Source organism: Protomyctophum parallelum (assembly GCF_964188405.1).
Source record: "Protomyctophum parallelum genome assembly, chromosome: 23".
NCBI lineage: Eukaryota > Metazoa > Chordata > Actinopteri > Myctophiformes > Myctophidae > Protomyctophum > Protomyctophum parallelum.
The window spans coordinates 19,170,669-19,187,036 of NC_139715.1; the positions used below are offsets into that span (position 1 = coordinate 19,170,669).

At 42.7% G+C, this 16,368-nt stretch overlaps 1 protein-coding gene across 1 annotated transcript in view; it reads right to left on the reverse strand.

Moving 5' to 3' along the window:
• Nucleotides 1-16,368, reverse strand: part of igfbp2a (insulin-like growth factor binding protein 2a) — a 29,000-nt gene that overhangs the window by 8,502 nt on the left and 4,130 nt on the right. The window contains exon 2 of the mRNA XM_083758882.1: nucleotides 4,761-4,951. Coding sequence (XP_083615008.1) covers nucleotides 4,761-4,951 — 191 coding nt within the window. The remainder of the gene's footprint in view (nucleotides 1-4,760; nucleotides 4,952-16,368) is intronic.

Here is a 16,368-nt window from a genome sequence, read left to right on the forward strand (position 1 = left end):
GTGTTTGTTTGTTTATTCCTTGGTATTCATCATGATACTGTGTGTAATGTGCAAGCCTGCCAGTTGCCACTGCCACTGAGTCCGTGCTGAACATGACCACAGAACAATTAGAATGGGGGTGAACGCTGGAGTGTTTCGAATCGACTTGACAGGGGAAATAAATTCATCTTCTTATCTTGACTTCATCCAACTCTGGAGAAACAAAGACAGTGCTCGTATATCAGTAAGCTGCCTCCTGAAAGCCACTACTTCCCCGTTTCAAGCCGGGTGCCCCGGCCCAGGTCCCAAAAACATATCTCAAATGTTCCGGTTTTCAACATTCACTAACAAACTGTCCTGGTTTTTCACAGCAATTATAATAATACGACTTGTTTTGAGTGCTTACATAGATGTTTATCATGTTCTGTTGAAAGGTGCAGTCACTGTGCTGAGCGCTAAAACAATTATCCCCATCCTGGTGATAAAAGTAAGGAAATAGCCAGCACACAATGAATGTCCTGTCAAAAGGACATTCATTGTGTATACTGGCTATTTCCTTACTTTCATGACATTGTTGAGCCAGGAAACGTAATAATACTTTTATTTAACCTGGAGTGTTTTGCGAGCGTTCTACTTTGCAGTCATTTCTCTGATGAAAACATAAAATAAAATGTAAAAGTATTGTCAAAGCATAGCTAATTTACAAGCTCACAATGCATGAGACACATTGTGAGCCTGTAGATCTGCTATATCCGCTTTTCTTTTTAATGATTTAAAGGAGAATTCCGCACTAGCCGTTTCTTTGTGTTTTTTTTACCTTGAAGGACCACTTCACCACTTTTCAAACTATCTTCATATAATAGGTCCTCACTAATAATCATGATAAAATGGCACAATGTTTTTCTAGTCTGTGTCTCATACGTAGGAGGGCTGTGGGCAGTTCAGAAACCAGTGTGACATCGATGGGGAATCCAAGCTAATAGAAACTGCAGACTTTCTAGTCCTGAAAAGTTGCAATGCGAAAATGGAAGCCAGCATTCTCACAATAATAAAAATCTAAACATTTTGGTAAAATATGCCTAACGATGATGTCACTGGTGGACAGGTTTTTGAACTGCCCACAGCCCTATATGAGACACAGACTGAGTAGAAAAAAATTGTGACTAGTGAGTTACGAAAGGTAACCCTGGTTCTTTAACTATTCGGTACCGAATACCGAATATGCATTTTCTTTTGCCACTATTCGGCCGAATCATTTCGGTGGACAAATATTCGGTGCATCAACTATTTTTTGCAATTTTGGCAATACTGTCGATGTTGAGACTAGTGAGGACCTAGTGGACACTTTTTCATGATTGGCTGCCTCTATAGCGCCTCTAAGCCAATGGGAGATAAAACCCATAGTCTGAACACTGTAACATGAAGCCGTATCCTCTAAGCCAATGGGAGATAAAACCCATAGTCTGAACACTGTAACATGAAGCCGTATCCTCTAAGCCAATGGGAGATAAAACCTAGAGTCTCTTTGCTGCACCTGGCAGTTATGATGTGAGTCATTCTTGTTTATTGTTTACATCTGTTCTGGATGATGTGAAAAGTGCATGGAGTGGTGTTATATTCCTTCCGCATCCATGTCATTCAGCGTTAGGTCCCGCCTACCGCTTCTTCTTTCTCCACCAGCGTCATATATATATATATATATATATATATATGCTACAGTATATATTTTGTTTTCGCCATAACAGTAGTTCATATACACATTATCAACAGAATTCAGTAAAAAAAAAAAAAAACAGCTAGTGCGGAACTCTCCTTGAAGTGATTGAAGATGCCGTTTTGGGTTTTTGAACATAATGGTCAAAGCTATCCTCCATCATGATGAGTGACAGCTAGGCAGGCCATGGCGGCTGATACCGCCGACGCGGCTGAACATGAACAGGCAACATATAATTCGGCTTCATCCTCCTCCAGCTGGCGTGATACGCTTGGGCCGATCCGAAACGTCACGAGTTAATGCAGGGATCAAACAAAACCTTGTGATGTCTTTGGCTTCTATAACGACGGTCGACACCATGGGGTTTTCGACAGTAACCGCGCTGACTAACCGCACACGTCTAAACACGACATTAGAGAGAGCACTGACGATGGCGGCCAGGTGTGCCTGAGGCACATTTACAAGCAGCAGTGGTGGAAAGTAACGAAGTACTTTGCTTAGGTGTACTGCTCTGTGCTGTACTTAAAGGACAATGTTGAGACACTTGTACTTTACTTGAGTATTTCCGATTTCCAATACTTTTACTTCTACTCCACTACATCTCAGAGGCAAATATTGTACTTTACTCCACTATTTGACAACTTTAATTTATAGATCATTTGAAACCATTTGAAAATAGCTGATCTACAAGCTGTGAGCTTGTAGATCTGCTATTTTGAAAACATTTTAAAACTTGAAATGAGACATTCTGCATAATGCATACTTTTACATTTGGTATTTAAGTACATTTTGATGCCAATACTTTTGTATAAATGTATGAGTATTTCTATATTGCAGTATTGATACTTTTACTTAAGTAAAACATGTTCCACCCCTGGTGAGAAGAGGCATCCAGACAGACATTGAGAAGACATTGAAACGTTTTGTCAAAAGGCCAAGGGAAAATAACCAAGACTGGGCCTTCTTAAATATAGCACTGGTATTCTCTTTTGGATGTGATGCTGTTCAATAACTTAAGTACTTCCAGAACAGACACTGTGCTGCCTCTCAAAGCCTGACGGACCTTCGCAACAGATTGATGTATGCTTGTTGTATGAGATGTATAGCTGATGCAAGCTCACAATGCATTTCCAATGGGAGTCACATGGTTTGTGTTGTATGAGGGGGTGGGGGGCAGTCGAAACACAGCCGAAAGCCGTACAACACAAATGTTGTGTCAAACCATGTGACTTCCATTGGAAATGCATTGGGGGAAGATGTATCACACCCTTTGTATACATCTAGCATGCATCAATGTTGTATGCTAGATCGAAAGGTGTGCTAGACTCACAGTTGTTGCGTGTGGTGTGTGTGGTGTGCATAGAAAACAGCCGATGTTATAAAATCACAACCCATTGGCAGCCTGAATTAGTTGTGAGCTTGTGGACCTGCTATTTCTGGTGCGGGACACCCGTCTGCACGCAACCACTGAATGTAAACGACAACAAAACATGAAAGGTAAACCTGATGGTTGCTCAGATGGTCCCGCTGAATGCTCAGGGGGGAGCGGTTAGGGGTCAACTGTCTTGCTCAGGGACGCACACGCATACTGGGGGCTGACCACCAGGGGGCAATCCAGGCAGTGACCTACTGATTACCAGAGTCTACATTAATGTGTATGATATAGGCACAAGTGAACTGCACAGCCGAATGGGATGGGGCCCACAGCACTTGCTGTCTGTTGCATTCATTTCCAAAATAGAAAGTCTAACAATAAGCCAGTTAACATAAAAAGCCTTAGACCTGTTCTGACATTCCATATGTTGATCCATCCCCACCCGTCCTTCCTCTTCGATGTCTCCCTCTTGACATCATCAAACCCTGTACACTCAAGACACTTCCCCCTGCTGCCACCCTTAGATCTCTATATATGGAGCTGACCTGTTCTGACATTCCATATGTTGATCTGATCCCCCATGCCAAAGAGCCAGCGCTCGCCCAGCAGTCTGCCGTCACCCAGGCGGATGCGTGAGTTTTCATGATTCCGAACCCATTCCAAGCATTAGTTTTGCACAGAAAACACTCCTTGGGCTAAAAACTGCCATAGCTCTCATCACAAATGTGATGAGGTCAGCACATTTGTGCACATTTGGGCAAGTGCATGGCTATGGCTGAATTTAGCCCAAGGAGTGTTTTTATGGAAAACTAATGCTTGGAATGGGTTCAGAATCATGGAAAAAAACCCTAGTTTGATCCCTAGTTTGGCCATAGACCCCCTAGTTTGGCCATAGCCACTTGCCCAAATGTGCCTAAATGTGCTGACCTCATCGCATTTGTGATGACGGCTATGGCCGTTTTTAGCCCAAGGAGTGTTTTTCGTGCAAAACTGATGCTTGGAATGGGTTCAGAATCATGAAAACCCACATGTCACATGCTACTTAAAGTATAATGAAATTTAGAAAATGTTGCCTTATAATGGTTGTTGATGTACCCCAACTTTCAGCAGCTGTCAAAAATTCCCCTAGGGTGGATGAATAGAAACCAATGTGGGATATGTTAGTAGACATGTTGGTAAGAAATTTATTCCCAGATTTGACATTATTCTGATAATATTCCCTGACTATAACCTACAACCAGCCAATAAAATAAATACTTTCAAAACAAATATGGGTCAATTCTCTTTCTACAGCACTGCCACCCAGGTGTGGAATGCCCTGCCCCCCTCCCTCAAAACAGAGAAAATTATCCTTCTCCCTTAAACAGGTGATCACCCCCCCCCCCCCTTTCCTTTTATCCAGCTCAGTACAAACAGTTTAAAAATGTCCTGATATTATATTGATTTTTTTGTTGATATTGATTTTTTTTGTTATTCTCCATGTCATGTCTATGAATTGATTACATAGGGCGGCGGGCCTAAATGGAAACAAGACCGCAAGGACTTTTTGACTGTACTCTCTTGCTCTTTTTACATTTATGTCTAATAAACTAAAATCAATCAAGATTATTTGTCGGTGGCATCAGCTGCCATGGCCTGCCTAGCTGTCACTCATCATTCCCTAATAATAGGGAATCTGGAGCACACAGTTACCTGCTTTGGCCTGGTGGGTCGCGCCTCCTCCACCTTGTTGCTCTTCATCTTGGTCTTCATCTCCTGGCGGTGCTGACGGACAGCGCTCTCCTTGGCCCCCAGGCCCAGCCACAGGCTCTCCTTAGTGGGCTTCCGGATGGCAGGGATCTCAGTCAGACCCTGTTCCATCACCACAGGGTCCGCAGTCTCACCTGGACAGTACATGGAGGAAGGAGAAAGGGTTAACCACTTGACCACTCCAAGCCTATTCTGGGGATAATAGACAATCTACCCACTATTTCTGTCCAGTAACTAACTGCATTAAATTATTTTAATGCAGTGCTCGGTGGCAGCAGAGTGTAGCTACGCCTTGCCTTGCTCACTTCCTGTTTCCCCGCCTGGAGAGACCACCATTGTAACGACCGGCTATAATTAGTAATAGCTCAAAATCTTTCTCTTTTGCCAGAAACGTTAACATGTCGGCAGCGATGCGGTACAAAATCACAAATGACATCCGAACCTTGGATGGATGGCGATACGCTCGTATTTCCAGAGTTATAAGGCTTTGAAAATCATACTTTGGTAAATGGGGGCCGTGTGCAAAGATCCTGATGCTGGGGGTGGCGGAGGCGTTGTCTAGCAACCAGACCAATGTTAAAAGCTGATTTTCTGCCTTCCTATATTGAAAACACGACGTTGTCAACCAATGATTCACCTAAAGCCAACAGCAGCCTCAGACAAAGCACATAACAAAGAAAGCCTTGGTGACGACAGTAACCTTGGGAGCAACCTGGAACCGCTTTTCACGTGCAATCTCCTTTGGAGGCGTAGACTGTTGCGTAATCAATGCATCCAACAGTGCAATGGTGGAAGGAAGCGCTCAGATGTTTCACTTGAAGCTTTCCCGTTTTACCTTGGATTTCAGCCCAGGTCGTCCCAGTGTTGTTTCTGGCAGCAAATTTAGATTTCACAATCTCTTGAATAGTCTAGTTTTAGTCACATTTTAGTCACCTGGAATGTTTTAGTGGTCTAGTTTTAGTCGACTAAATCTACAGTTGATTTAGTCGACTAAAATGTATTTTGGCGGGCCTTGATGCCGTCGTAATGACTGTTTTTACACTTGCTGAAAATAGCCGATCTACAAGCTCACAATGTGTCGCGCTGCGATGCATTGTGAGCTTGTAGATCGGCTATTTTCAGCATGCAACCAAATGTAAAATGACTTATACTGGATCTCTTATTCACTAGTCCCTTTCTAACATTTTAGTCTAGTTTTTATTTGTTGACGAAATTGTCAGTATATTTACAGTACTCTTAGTTTTAGTCATCATAGCTTAGTTTTAATTTAGTTTCCATTTAGTGGAAAAAGGTAGTCGACGGAACATTTTTCATCTTAGTTTTAGTCGACGAAATCAACACTGGGTCGTCCTGCACAAGAGCTGACATTGTATTCTGGTACGGACGGAGCTAATGGAACCTGCCTGCTGAATTTTAACCTTCAGGTCAAACTTTGTGTCAAACCAGAGACAGGATTGTGCCAAAAAGGTTGTAACTAAAGGCCTATTCATAGTTACTCCAGTTTTAGGTGACAAGGTGACCACTGAAACGGTGATTAGTAAAAACAGAGCGATGTGTTTGGGTGAGTCTCTTACCACCGTGGCGCAACGTCATGTTGTAGTTTGGTGGTCACCTTATCACCCAAAGCTGGAGTATGAAAAGGCCTTAAATGCAACCACCCCAATTGTATACGTTATATTGTATTAAAATACTATAAAACAAAACCCTACTCTTACAAGTAAAAGGCCTGGATTAAAATGATTGGCATCAAAATATACTTACAGTAGAATGGTAAAGTGCGTAATAAGGGACCGCAAGCAAGCAAACACACACACACACACACACACACACACGTCACAGTTGCTGTCCGAGACCCCAATTCCAATTCAGTGGTATATAATATATTATTATATTTAGCCTGTTTTCAAACACAACACATGGGCTACAATGAGGAATTCATTTAGCTCTTAATGGGGAATCAAAGAGCTGCACGCTGGGCTCTGCCTGAAAGCATCCCCATGTCTTGTTAAACATCAACGTAAAAAAATAAAAAATAAAACTCTCTCCAAACAGATGGCGCAAGCAATGTGAGAGGAGGCCAAGAATGCCATCGCGACATGTTATTTCTCTCAACAGAACATCCTTGGGGGGAGGGGGGCACTTAACCCCTTGAGACCTGAGACTAGATTCTACAAATGTCTTCTAAATCCTTTTTCTGAAAAACCTATGTTTCTATGTCAGTGTGGCGCTCAAACCATTTCATGCCAAGGACCCCAGAAATTAGATGGACTCGGCCACCGACCCCTCCATCTGGAAACAAAGATTCACTTTCGGCTGCCGTGTTAAGAGGTTTCTGTGCATGTTTTTGTATAAAGAAAATTAATGATCCATCAATCTATTCAATGACACTATTAAACGTAATATACGTTTCTATCTATCGGAAACATCATTTTAAAAAGTACTTTAAAGGTATATTCAGTGGTTTCACTTAATTCAAATATCACTTATTTTTTGTTTTGTTGTGATAATCCTCCCTGAGTCCCTACTATAGAGTGTGCTGACCATATAAGTTCCTCCCTGTCCCCTGGGGGTCAAAAACCTGTAGGTTCGTTTTTGGCTAGGTGGCCCAGCCTTCATCCAATCAGGATAGAGAGGGGCCTTCCGCCAATCATGATCGAGGGGGGGGGTGGGCCTTGGTGTGTGTGCTGTTGGCCTGTCGCGTGTCCCCCCGGGCCCCCCCACTGTAGTGTGTGCATGTGTTACCGGGGAGGTAATTCTTCCACAATTAAGTGGGGCCGGGGCCCACTTGCTGTATCATCATAGCACACCAGTGGGCTCTGGCCCCACAGATTGAGAATCACCGACCTAAAAGTGTGTCAGTAAATATGCCTCCTCTGGTCAGGCCAGTCACACACTGTAGGACTGAAGGTCACATACTCCACACATCACTGATTTGAAGCTGTTTTGATAACAAGCGAGACAGAGAAATGGCCCCGGACGAGTAGATAAGAACAAATTCCTGGGAGAACATCCTTGATGCAAGAACCAAAGCGTAATACGTCTGGGACTGAGGGTGTGTGTGTGTGTGTGTGTGTGTGTGTGTGTGTGCGCGTGCGGTTGCGCGCAACTGCGCGCGAGTACATTTTCTGAAGCAACAAAACAGCCATACATTTTGAGGAACAGCTCCCGGTAGTCGGTACCAACTCCCCGTCAATTACGAATGATTACGGAACATGAATTCATGCACTAATGACTTTATAATGATGACATTACGATGATGATGGCTTTATAATGAGGACTTTTATAATAAATGTTCTCAAAATGTTTGTCCCTAGATATTAGACACACACACACACACACACACACACCCCTCCTCCTTCTCCTCCTTCCCCCCCTCGCAAGATTAAAGAATGAGACATAATCATAAAGATAGGATAAAAAGTTTACATTCGGTTCTGTATGAAAATTTTAATCTAACCGGTTTGGACATTTTTTAATCAGCACAACAACCCCAAGTTTGGATACAACATCTTCAAGTTCATGAGTGTGTAATCTAATGCTAGTTAGATGATAGTTTTTCACCCCCAAAAAAGGACTTATTTTCTATTAATTGCGAGTGTCAGATTTACACTACTAGAAAACCCCCCAAATCATAGTGTACATTACACTACTGCTGTTATGACCGCAACGGAGGCATGGCTTTCACCCCATTATCTCAGTTGGTGCAAATGCGCTCCCCACAACATTATTTACGATGCTGGCTATCGGGTTGCAACGTGGACGGGTTCAATCAAACTTCGCAACATTCGCCACAGTGGTTCACTTGAGACGGCACCCCTCTGTCGCGTCAATGGGGAGGATTTCAGTGTAATTGTGACCGTAGGTCCCAGTGTACTATGAAAACCTGCTAAACCTGTCAGTCGGTCCGTCATGCCTCGTAACACGCTCCATATATGGCCAATACAGAATTCATTCCATATGTTGATCTGACCTCATCAAACCCTGTACACTCAAAACAGTGAACACTGCCCCCGCTACCACCCTTAGATCTCCATATATATGGAGCTGACCGGTTCTGACATTCCATATGTTGATCTGACCTCATCAAACCCTGTAAACTTAAGACACGCTCCATATATGGCCAGTACAGAATTCATTCCATGTTGATCTGACCCCCCATGCCAGCGCTCGCCCAGCACCTGGGTCACCCAGGCGGATGTGTGCTTCTCGCCCTCAGGCCGTCCTCCTGGTATATGTACAGATTTGGGGGTTTTCTAGTAGTGTATGCACGGAATCTCGGAATTGCCAATCCGTGTTATTTCATTTTTTTTTCTTCATATTGTTGTTTCACATTTTATATGGAACATAGCCTCAAATTGCACCTTCTTAAACTAAATTGTGTTGTGAAGCTGTTCACAAAAAGTTTACTCTGCTACTACAGGGAAAACATGCACATGTACCGTATATGTTACTATTGTTTCCTCTTTCTTGCACTCTTTATTCTATCCCTTTGTCTGCTGTGCTTTCTGTGTTTTTTTGCTGTTTTGAATGTTATGCTATATCCATGCTGCTGCATTGTCTGAAGGAAGACAAACAAAAATAATCCTTACTCTTATGAACCTGTACACGAGATGTAACAAAGTACAACCTTGAACCTTGATTACTACTGGTGTGCATTCAGTTCTATCCATTTCCCCATGCACGCATATGGTGAAAAGTAACTAAGTACTCTCATTAGTGTAAATGAGTAGCTTTTTATCGGTAGCCGCATGTGTACTTATTTTACAATGTTAAAATTTTTATTCTACTAAATTCTACTAAAACTGCAATCCCTAAATTGCATGTCCTACCCTAATTTTGTTTAAAGCTGCAATCCCTAAATTGCATGTCCTACCCGAGATTCAAACAAGACCTGGTCAAATGTACTTATATCAGCATACCATACAGATTGATTCAAATATAATGTATGCATTGAAATACGTTTGAGATTGCAGCATTAACAAGACCAGAACTCTCACCACAGGAATCAATTAATACCTTTGCAGCCACTATATTATATTTCATGCAGCTTTTAAGTCCAAAAATCTGAACTAACCCGGCCGATCTTTGATAAATGATACTATTGGAAAGGTAAGAATTACAGAGTAACCTCAGTTCTGCTGCTGTTCTCTAGTCGACAAAAGAGTTTCGTCATAGTTTTAGTTAACAGAATCAACACTGACTCCTTCCACCCCTTGCAGGACATTCACAGTAAGGCAGAGGAGAGGCAGTTTAAGGGTCACTCTCTGTGCTCTGTGTGAGGTAAATAATCTGACATCCGCCACTCATAAAATACCATCACAAAAGCTCCAGAAGAGAGATGCGTCGAAAGGAAATTCCGTAACGCAGGAAAAATAAGGAGCTGGCGCCTTCAAGCCATCAGATAGAACGGGTGTTGTTGAACTCCAGTTCTTTCTCTCATGACGCTCCTCTGTGCTTCCCCTACTTTGTCTTTGAAGACCGAGTTTCTCTGTGAGGGGCAAAAGTCAACTGAAATCAGGTGTGTGTGTGTGTGTGTGTGTGTGTGTGTGTGTGTGTGTGTGTGTGTGTGTGTGTGTGTGTGTGTGTGTGTGTGTGTGTGTGTGTGTGTGTGTGTGTGTGTGTGTGTGTGTGTGTGTGTGTGCGTGCGCACGCGGCTATACTTGTGAGGACCAAACGTCCCCAGTTACAAAAGATGTTTAGAGTTAGGTTTACAATTACAAAAAGATTGAAGTTGGCAGTTAGCGTTAGAAGGATGGGGTATTTAGAGGTTAGATTTAGGGGTTGGGGTAAAATGATTTGCCTGATTTACTCAGTTGTGCGCTGGTGTTGTGCACCCAAAAAAAGAGACGATCTACAAACTCACAGGGCGTCTAGTGCTGTTGTTCGACTTTAGGTTATGGTTAAAAATTTACTTTTTTATGTCGTTCATAGAACTGATGTCCTTGGTGTCCTAAAATGTTGATGTTCTCGCAAGTATAGTCAATGCAAACGTGTGTGTTACTACACAGTACACAGTACTTGTGAGGGCCAAATATCCCCAGTAAATAGTCGACTTTGAGAGAGGCTTAGGAAAATGTTCAGGATTAGCTATTTAGAGGTTAGGTTCATGGTTTGGGAATTGAGTTATACCTGATTTGTTCTTAGATTGGTGCCAATGCCATGCACAAGAAATAGTACATCTCCAAGCTACGGTGCTTTGTGAGCTTGTAGATCAGTTACTTTTGGTGTGTGTGACACTGCCATGGAACTAAGAACAACTCAGGCTTTAGGGTTAGGTTTAGAAATTGTGTGTGTGTGTGTGTGTGTGTGTGTGTGTGTGCGTGTGCACAGACAATCACAGCGCACACACATGCAAGCATATTGGCGGCCGTGGAGATTTTTGTTTTGCTCCCTTACATAATTCCAACAGTATCCAAGTGCAACACAGACACTCCCACTTTCCAGAAGAAATCGGAGATGTTTGAGTCTCTGCACACACACACACACACACACAGTCACACACACACACACACACACTCACACACTCATACGGTATGCACACATGAAAGCATTATTGTACACACAAACACACGTGGGGGCAGGCATACAGTACAGTATACAGTACTGAGTACAAACACGCATATATGACATAACACGTACCAAAAACAGTGATCTCACTCACATAAGCACTCACACACACACACACACACACACACACACACACACACACACACACACACACACACACACACACACACACACACACTGTCCTTCACAGACATGCACAGGTGTGTGTGTGTGTGTACACATTCACTCGCATGCAAACACACAGACTCACCTGTAAGCCTGTTTTGTACTCACTCTGTGAGCTTGTAGATCAGCTGTTTTCGATAATGCGTGACACCCGCGTCACATGCAACAAAGTATAACTCAGGCTTTGGTCAAATGCAAACACACACACTGCATACCCTTGCTCACACACACACACACACACACACACACACACACACACACACACACACACACACACACACAGGGGGGTGTGGGGGATCAGCACCTTCATACCTTTGTGGAACATGCTGTCCCGCAGAGGTATGGGTGTGGATGAAGGATCAGCACCATCATGTCTGGTCTACTGCCTGAACTAACCCATTTAGACCCGAGGACGCATCTGTGGCGCATTCGCTTTTAACCACCTTAACCATTATTGTAAACTTTAGCTGTTGAAAAATGCGGCCAAATGCATATACTTTTTGAGGTCCTTGACATGAAATAGTTTGAGAAGCTCAGGATTTAGAAGACATTTGTAGATTCTTGTCTCAGGTCTTAATGGATTAAGACCGGGGCTTCCATTCTATATGGGCTCACCCGCTGAATCCCCAGAAAAGCCAGAAGTGTCACGTCTTATTGTCTACAGTCGGTTCTGGTCAACTGAGCAGCAAATTGCAGACTTGGCTTCGAATGGACGTGCTGGAAAGACTGCGTAACTCCCCAACCCCCATAGATTCTAAATTAATAACTCTATTTATAAAGCACTTGTGAAAACAATATTTAAAAAAAATGAAGAAATAAATTCAGATATTTATATTTATTTATATTCAGATATTGATAAAATGTCAATTTAAAGTGCAGCGAGAAATACAATATTTGTAATTAATATTGTAATTAATTAACTTTCAGTAACAGTACATTCAAAGGAGTGATTTGAAAGAGGACAGTGATTTGTCAAGCCTAATTTCCTCAGGCATGTATATCTGCTATATGTTTTGAATCGCCAAAGTGAAAAATAATGGTTAAAGTGGTTCAAATCTAAAATGACAAAGACGCTTTTCCTGGTCTAAATGGGATAAAACACTGCATGGATTAAAGCAAAATAATTTTTCACTTCTGAAAATGTTTGCATGATCAAGTCCTAAATGTGCGATTTGTGAGACCACACACTAAGGGTCCCCACACACCGAGTGCGTTTTTTGGATTTTTAGCGGCGTTGCTCCATCGGTTTTCAGAAAAACGTGCCCAGTGTGCAACCACCTTAAGCGCTGATTCCTAAACAATCAACACAATGTAAAATTATGATGTTTTTGTAATATTGTCCCTGCTGTCAGCCAGGCTAAAGACATCACAAATTGAGGCTTTAACCTTTGCTTTCATATCAGAGGTAGCCGGCCGAGACTATTACATATTTTATGGAAGATGCTTCAGAACATATTGCTAGTTTGACCACATCAAATGCTCTAAAATAATAACCGGAAATAGACGATCTACAAGCTCTCAATGTGCAACGCATTGAGAGCATGTTTTCGATGTGCAACATGCGCCTCCAAGGAAGACATGATGATTGAAATCAGTCGTGGCGACTGAGAACTTTATTCCATGTCATTATAGGAAGTTTTGACGTTTCGGCCACAGTTGGCCTGTGGCGGAAACATCGTGTACCCTGTATAATGACAGTGTTTTAAATAAACAAAACACTGAGCTGTCGTGCGGAGTTTTAGCCTTTTAAATGGTAATTTTGTGTGTCCAGCACCAGCAAGGAACTCGATGTTCGCAAGCAGTGTGGTGTAAAGTACAATTTTGAGGTATTTGTACTTGAGCATTTCCAATTTCCAGTGCTTTTACTCCATTTGAAAACTTTAGTTACTAGTTACTTTGAATATTATTACAAAACATGCATTAAACACTTCAGCCCTATATACATTTCGACCATTTGAAAATAGCCAATCTATCACAATGCGAGTTTGTAGATATGCTATTTTCAAAAACGTTATTTCTTTTTAGAGATGCACTGTATTGAAATTATGGCCAATATCCGATATCCGATTATTTGCAGGGTCATATCGGCCGATACTGATATATTACATTATATTTATATTTTGACTTTTTGTTTTGCTGGTGAAAGTCAATGTTAAACCCCCCCGTCCCCCCGTCCCCTCCATAAAAGTGGTATATACCACTTTTTGTGGAGTGGTATACCAAAGACCACTTTTGGAGCTCGCCCTCCCTGAATAACAGCTGACGCTCTTAAAGAGACAGAGACAGGCAGACTGGCTGCTCTGCGAGTACAGTATTATTATTGCGTCCTCAACATCTGTGGAAAATAATCTGGATTATTTTGAGACCGATCCAATACCATTACCAATATGGCATTTGTATGGCCGATATTTCTTTTATACATTTGACAACTTCTAAATGGGATATTCTGCATAGTGAGTACTTTCTACATTTGGTACATTTTGATACCAATACTTTTGTACTTTTACTCAAGTACATTTTTAATTCCGGACTTTTACTTATAACAGAGGCATAGTTCTACATTGCAGTATTGATACTTTTACTCAAGTAAAACATAGGAGGAATATTATGTTCTCTTCTCTTGGTTTTAGTTTAAAAGTCTAGCAGCAGTGTTCTGCACAAATCTGAGCCTATTGAGTGTTTTTTTTTGTTGCTTAAGGCGTGTTAGAACACCAGCACAGTAGTCAAGGTCAACATCTCAGTGGGCCCTCATCGGCTGTATCGGGGCCTCAATCATTTCAGGAATTTGGCCAGTGGTAATGGGCCTTTCAATCGGCCTCTCACGAAAGCTCAGGTGTGAAATTAAGTCACGCACCCCCGCAAAGTAGAGCAAAGTTACTGGCCGGCGTACGAAGGCGGGTAAACGGGGGGGGGGGGGGGGTGTCAGAAGCTGCTGAAAGCTCCAGCATAGAGGAACCTGCAGTTCGTCATCCATTACGCCGGCCAACTGGGACTGTCTTCCTAGAAGCGCGCACTCAGCAGGAGTGCAGATGTGTTTACCTTACAGGCTTTTCTGGCCCGGCGGGGGAAGACTAAAATTGGAGCCCTTGGACAGGACCTGGCACGTACGGCCGATGGCATCCGAGGCCACGCAGCCAGCCAGGTATACTGTAGCTGGCTACCAGCCGCTTATTGAACCCTATGGCACAGGGGCATTATAGCGGAGGATCCAGGGCAAGCACAAACACATTAGACTCGCGGGGCATTAACAGGCAACTGCACAGTAAACTCTGTGCAGTTGCTCTGACGCCGACGAGTGTACAAATTAACGCCAATTAACGTTCTGTTGCTGTGTTGAGCTACACCACATTTGAATGCTCTGGATTTAGCTGTGCATGAACAATTATAGGCGTTTGTGAATTAAGTGGCATTCTCTGTTTAACATAGATTAACCGAGTTGTCATTAACCATGTACTGTATATACTGTATGTACAGTATATATATATACCAACAACAGCACATCTGAATAGTATTCTTCTATGCTCTTTTTGTGAATAATGAGTTGATATATACTTCTCTGTTCTTCCTTGTTTGCTCCCTGTATGTCACAGGGTCTTAGGAAGAGTTTTTTTCCACTTCAAGGACCCCCATCTTGGTATGCATTAGGCCGCAGACCTCCATTTGATGGGATCTTTAACTTTAGGACCCCAATGTACAAATGGAACCAAAAGGTCTTTACAGGACCTGTTGTGGTCCATTTGGCTCCTAACTAATCAATACATTATCTCGGGACACCCTGGAACCCCCTCAAGGACCCCTGGGGGTCCCCACTCTCCCGAACCCACATTGGGAACCCATGTATAACAACCCCCTTCCTTATCCACAACTCCAAGGTAACTCACTGGGGAGACTTTTGTCACCTTCACTCTAACGCCTGATGATTTATACTTGGTTGCGTGTCATGTCACACGCTGAAAATACAAAAATATAGCAGACCTACAAGCTCACAACGCCTCTGAGTGCGACACGTTGTGGGCTTGTCGACCTGCCATCTTCAGTGTGTGACACCGGCGTGCAGCCAAGGCGTAACCCTTGCCTGCACTAAGTGACTTAACACATTATAGTGAATGACTTGGATTGCCATTACCTGCTTCTCAGAATAAAGAATAAAGAGGGTTTATTTCTGTGGCAAAACAGCATTTTCAATTGAGTGCTATAGTGCCACCCTTTGGCCAATGGTTGTGGGCTTCGCGTCTTCACCATTTGGCATAGCCCTGTTAATGTACCATATTGCCAAGATTCGCGAAAACCAACTGCACGGTTAAGCCAGAACTGCAAATTTTGGCAGAAGGAGAAGAAAAAAACAGATACAATAAGGGACTATAGGCCCTTCGAGCTTGGCCCCTTAATAAAGATAAATCCCCATGATGGATTTCTTTCATTCGTAGCAATGGGGGTATAGTTTTATAGCTTAGTGTGTGCATTGTGTATAAGGTGTATCCACAAATTGGTGCTTCAAACTTAGTAGCCCCTGTGTTTTTGTCTTTGATATCACGCAACACTTCAGGCATTCTACAACAATAAGTCCTGGCTATACAAAGGCAGTGGCACGGCACAAGGTAGTTTCAGTTGATCTGAAGGGATCAAATAAACAGCGCAGTGATACAGCACCAGTGGTGAAGCGATCCACCTAGCCCTGAGCCAAGAAAGACTACTTTCCATGTCTCAAGTAACTACTGGGGTTAATACGAATGAGAACTACGGCTCCCTGATCAACCACTGAACAATAACATAACATTGACCCCTGCTTCGTATGAATTTGCAAAATAAACAAACAAAA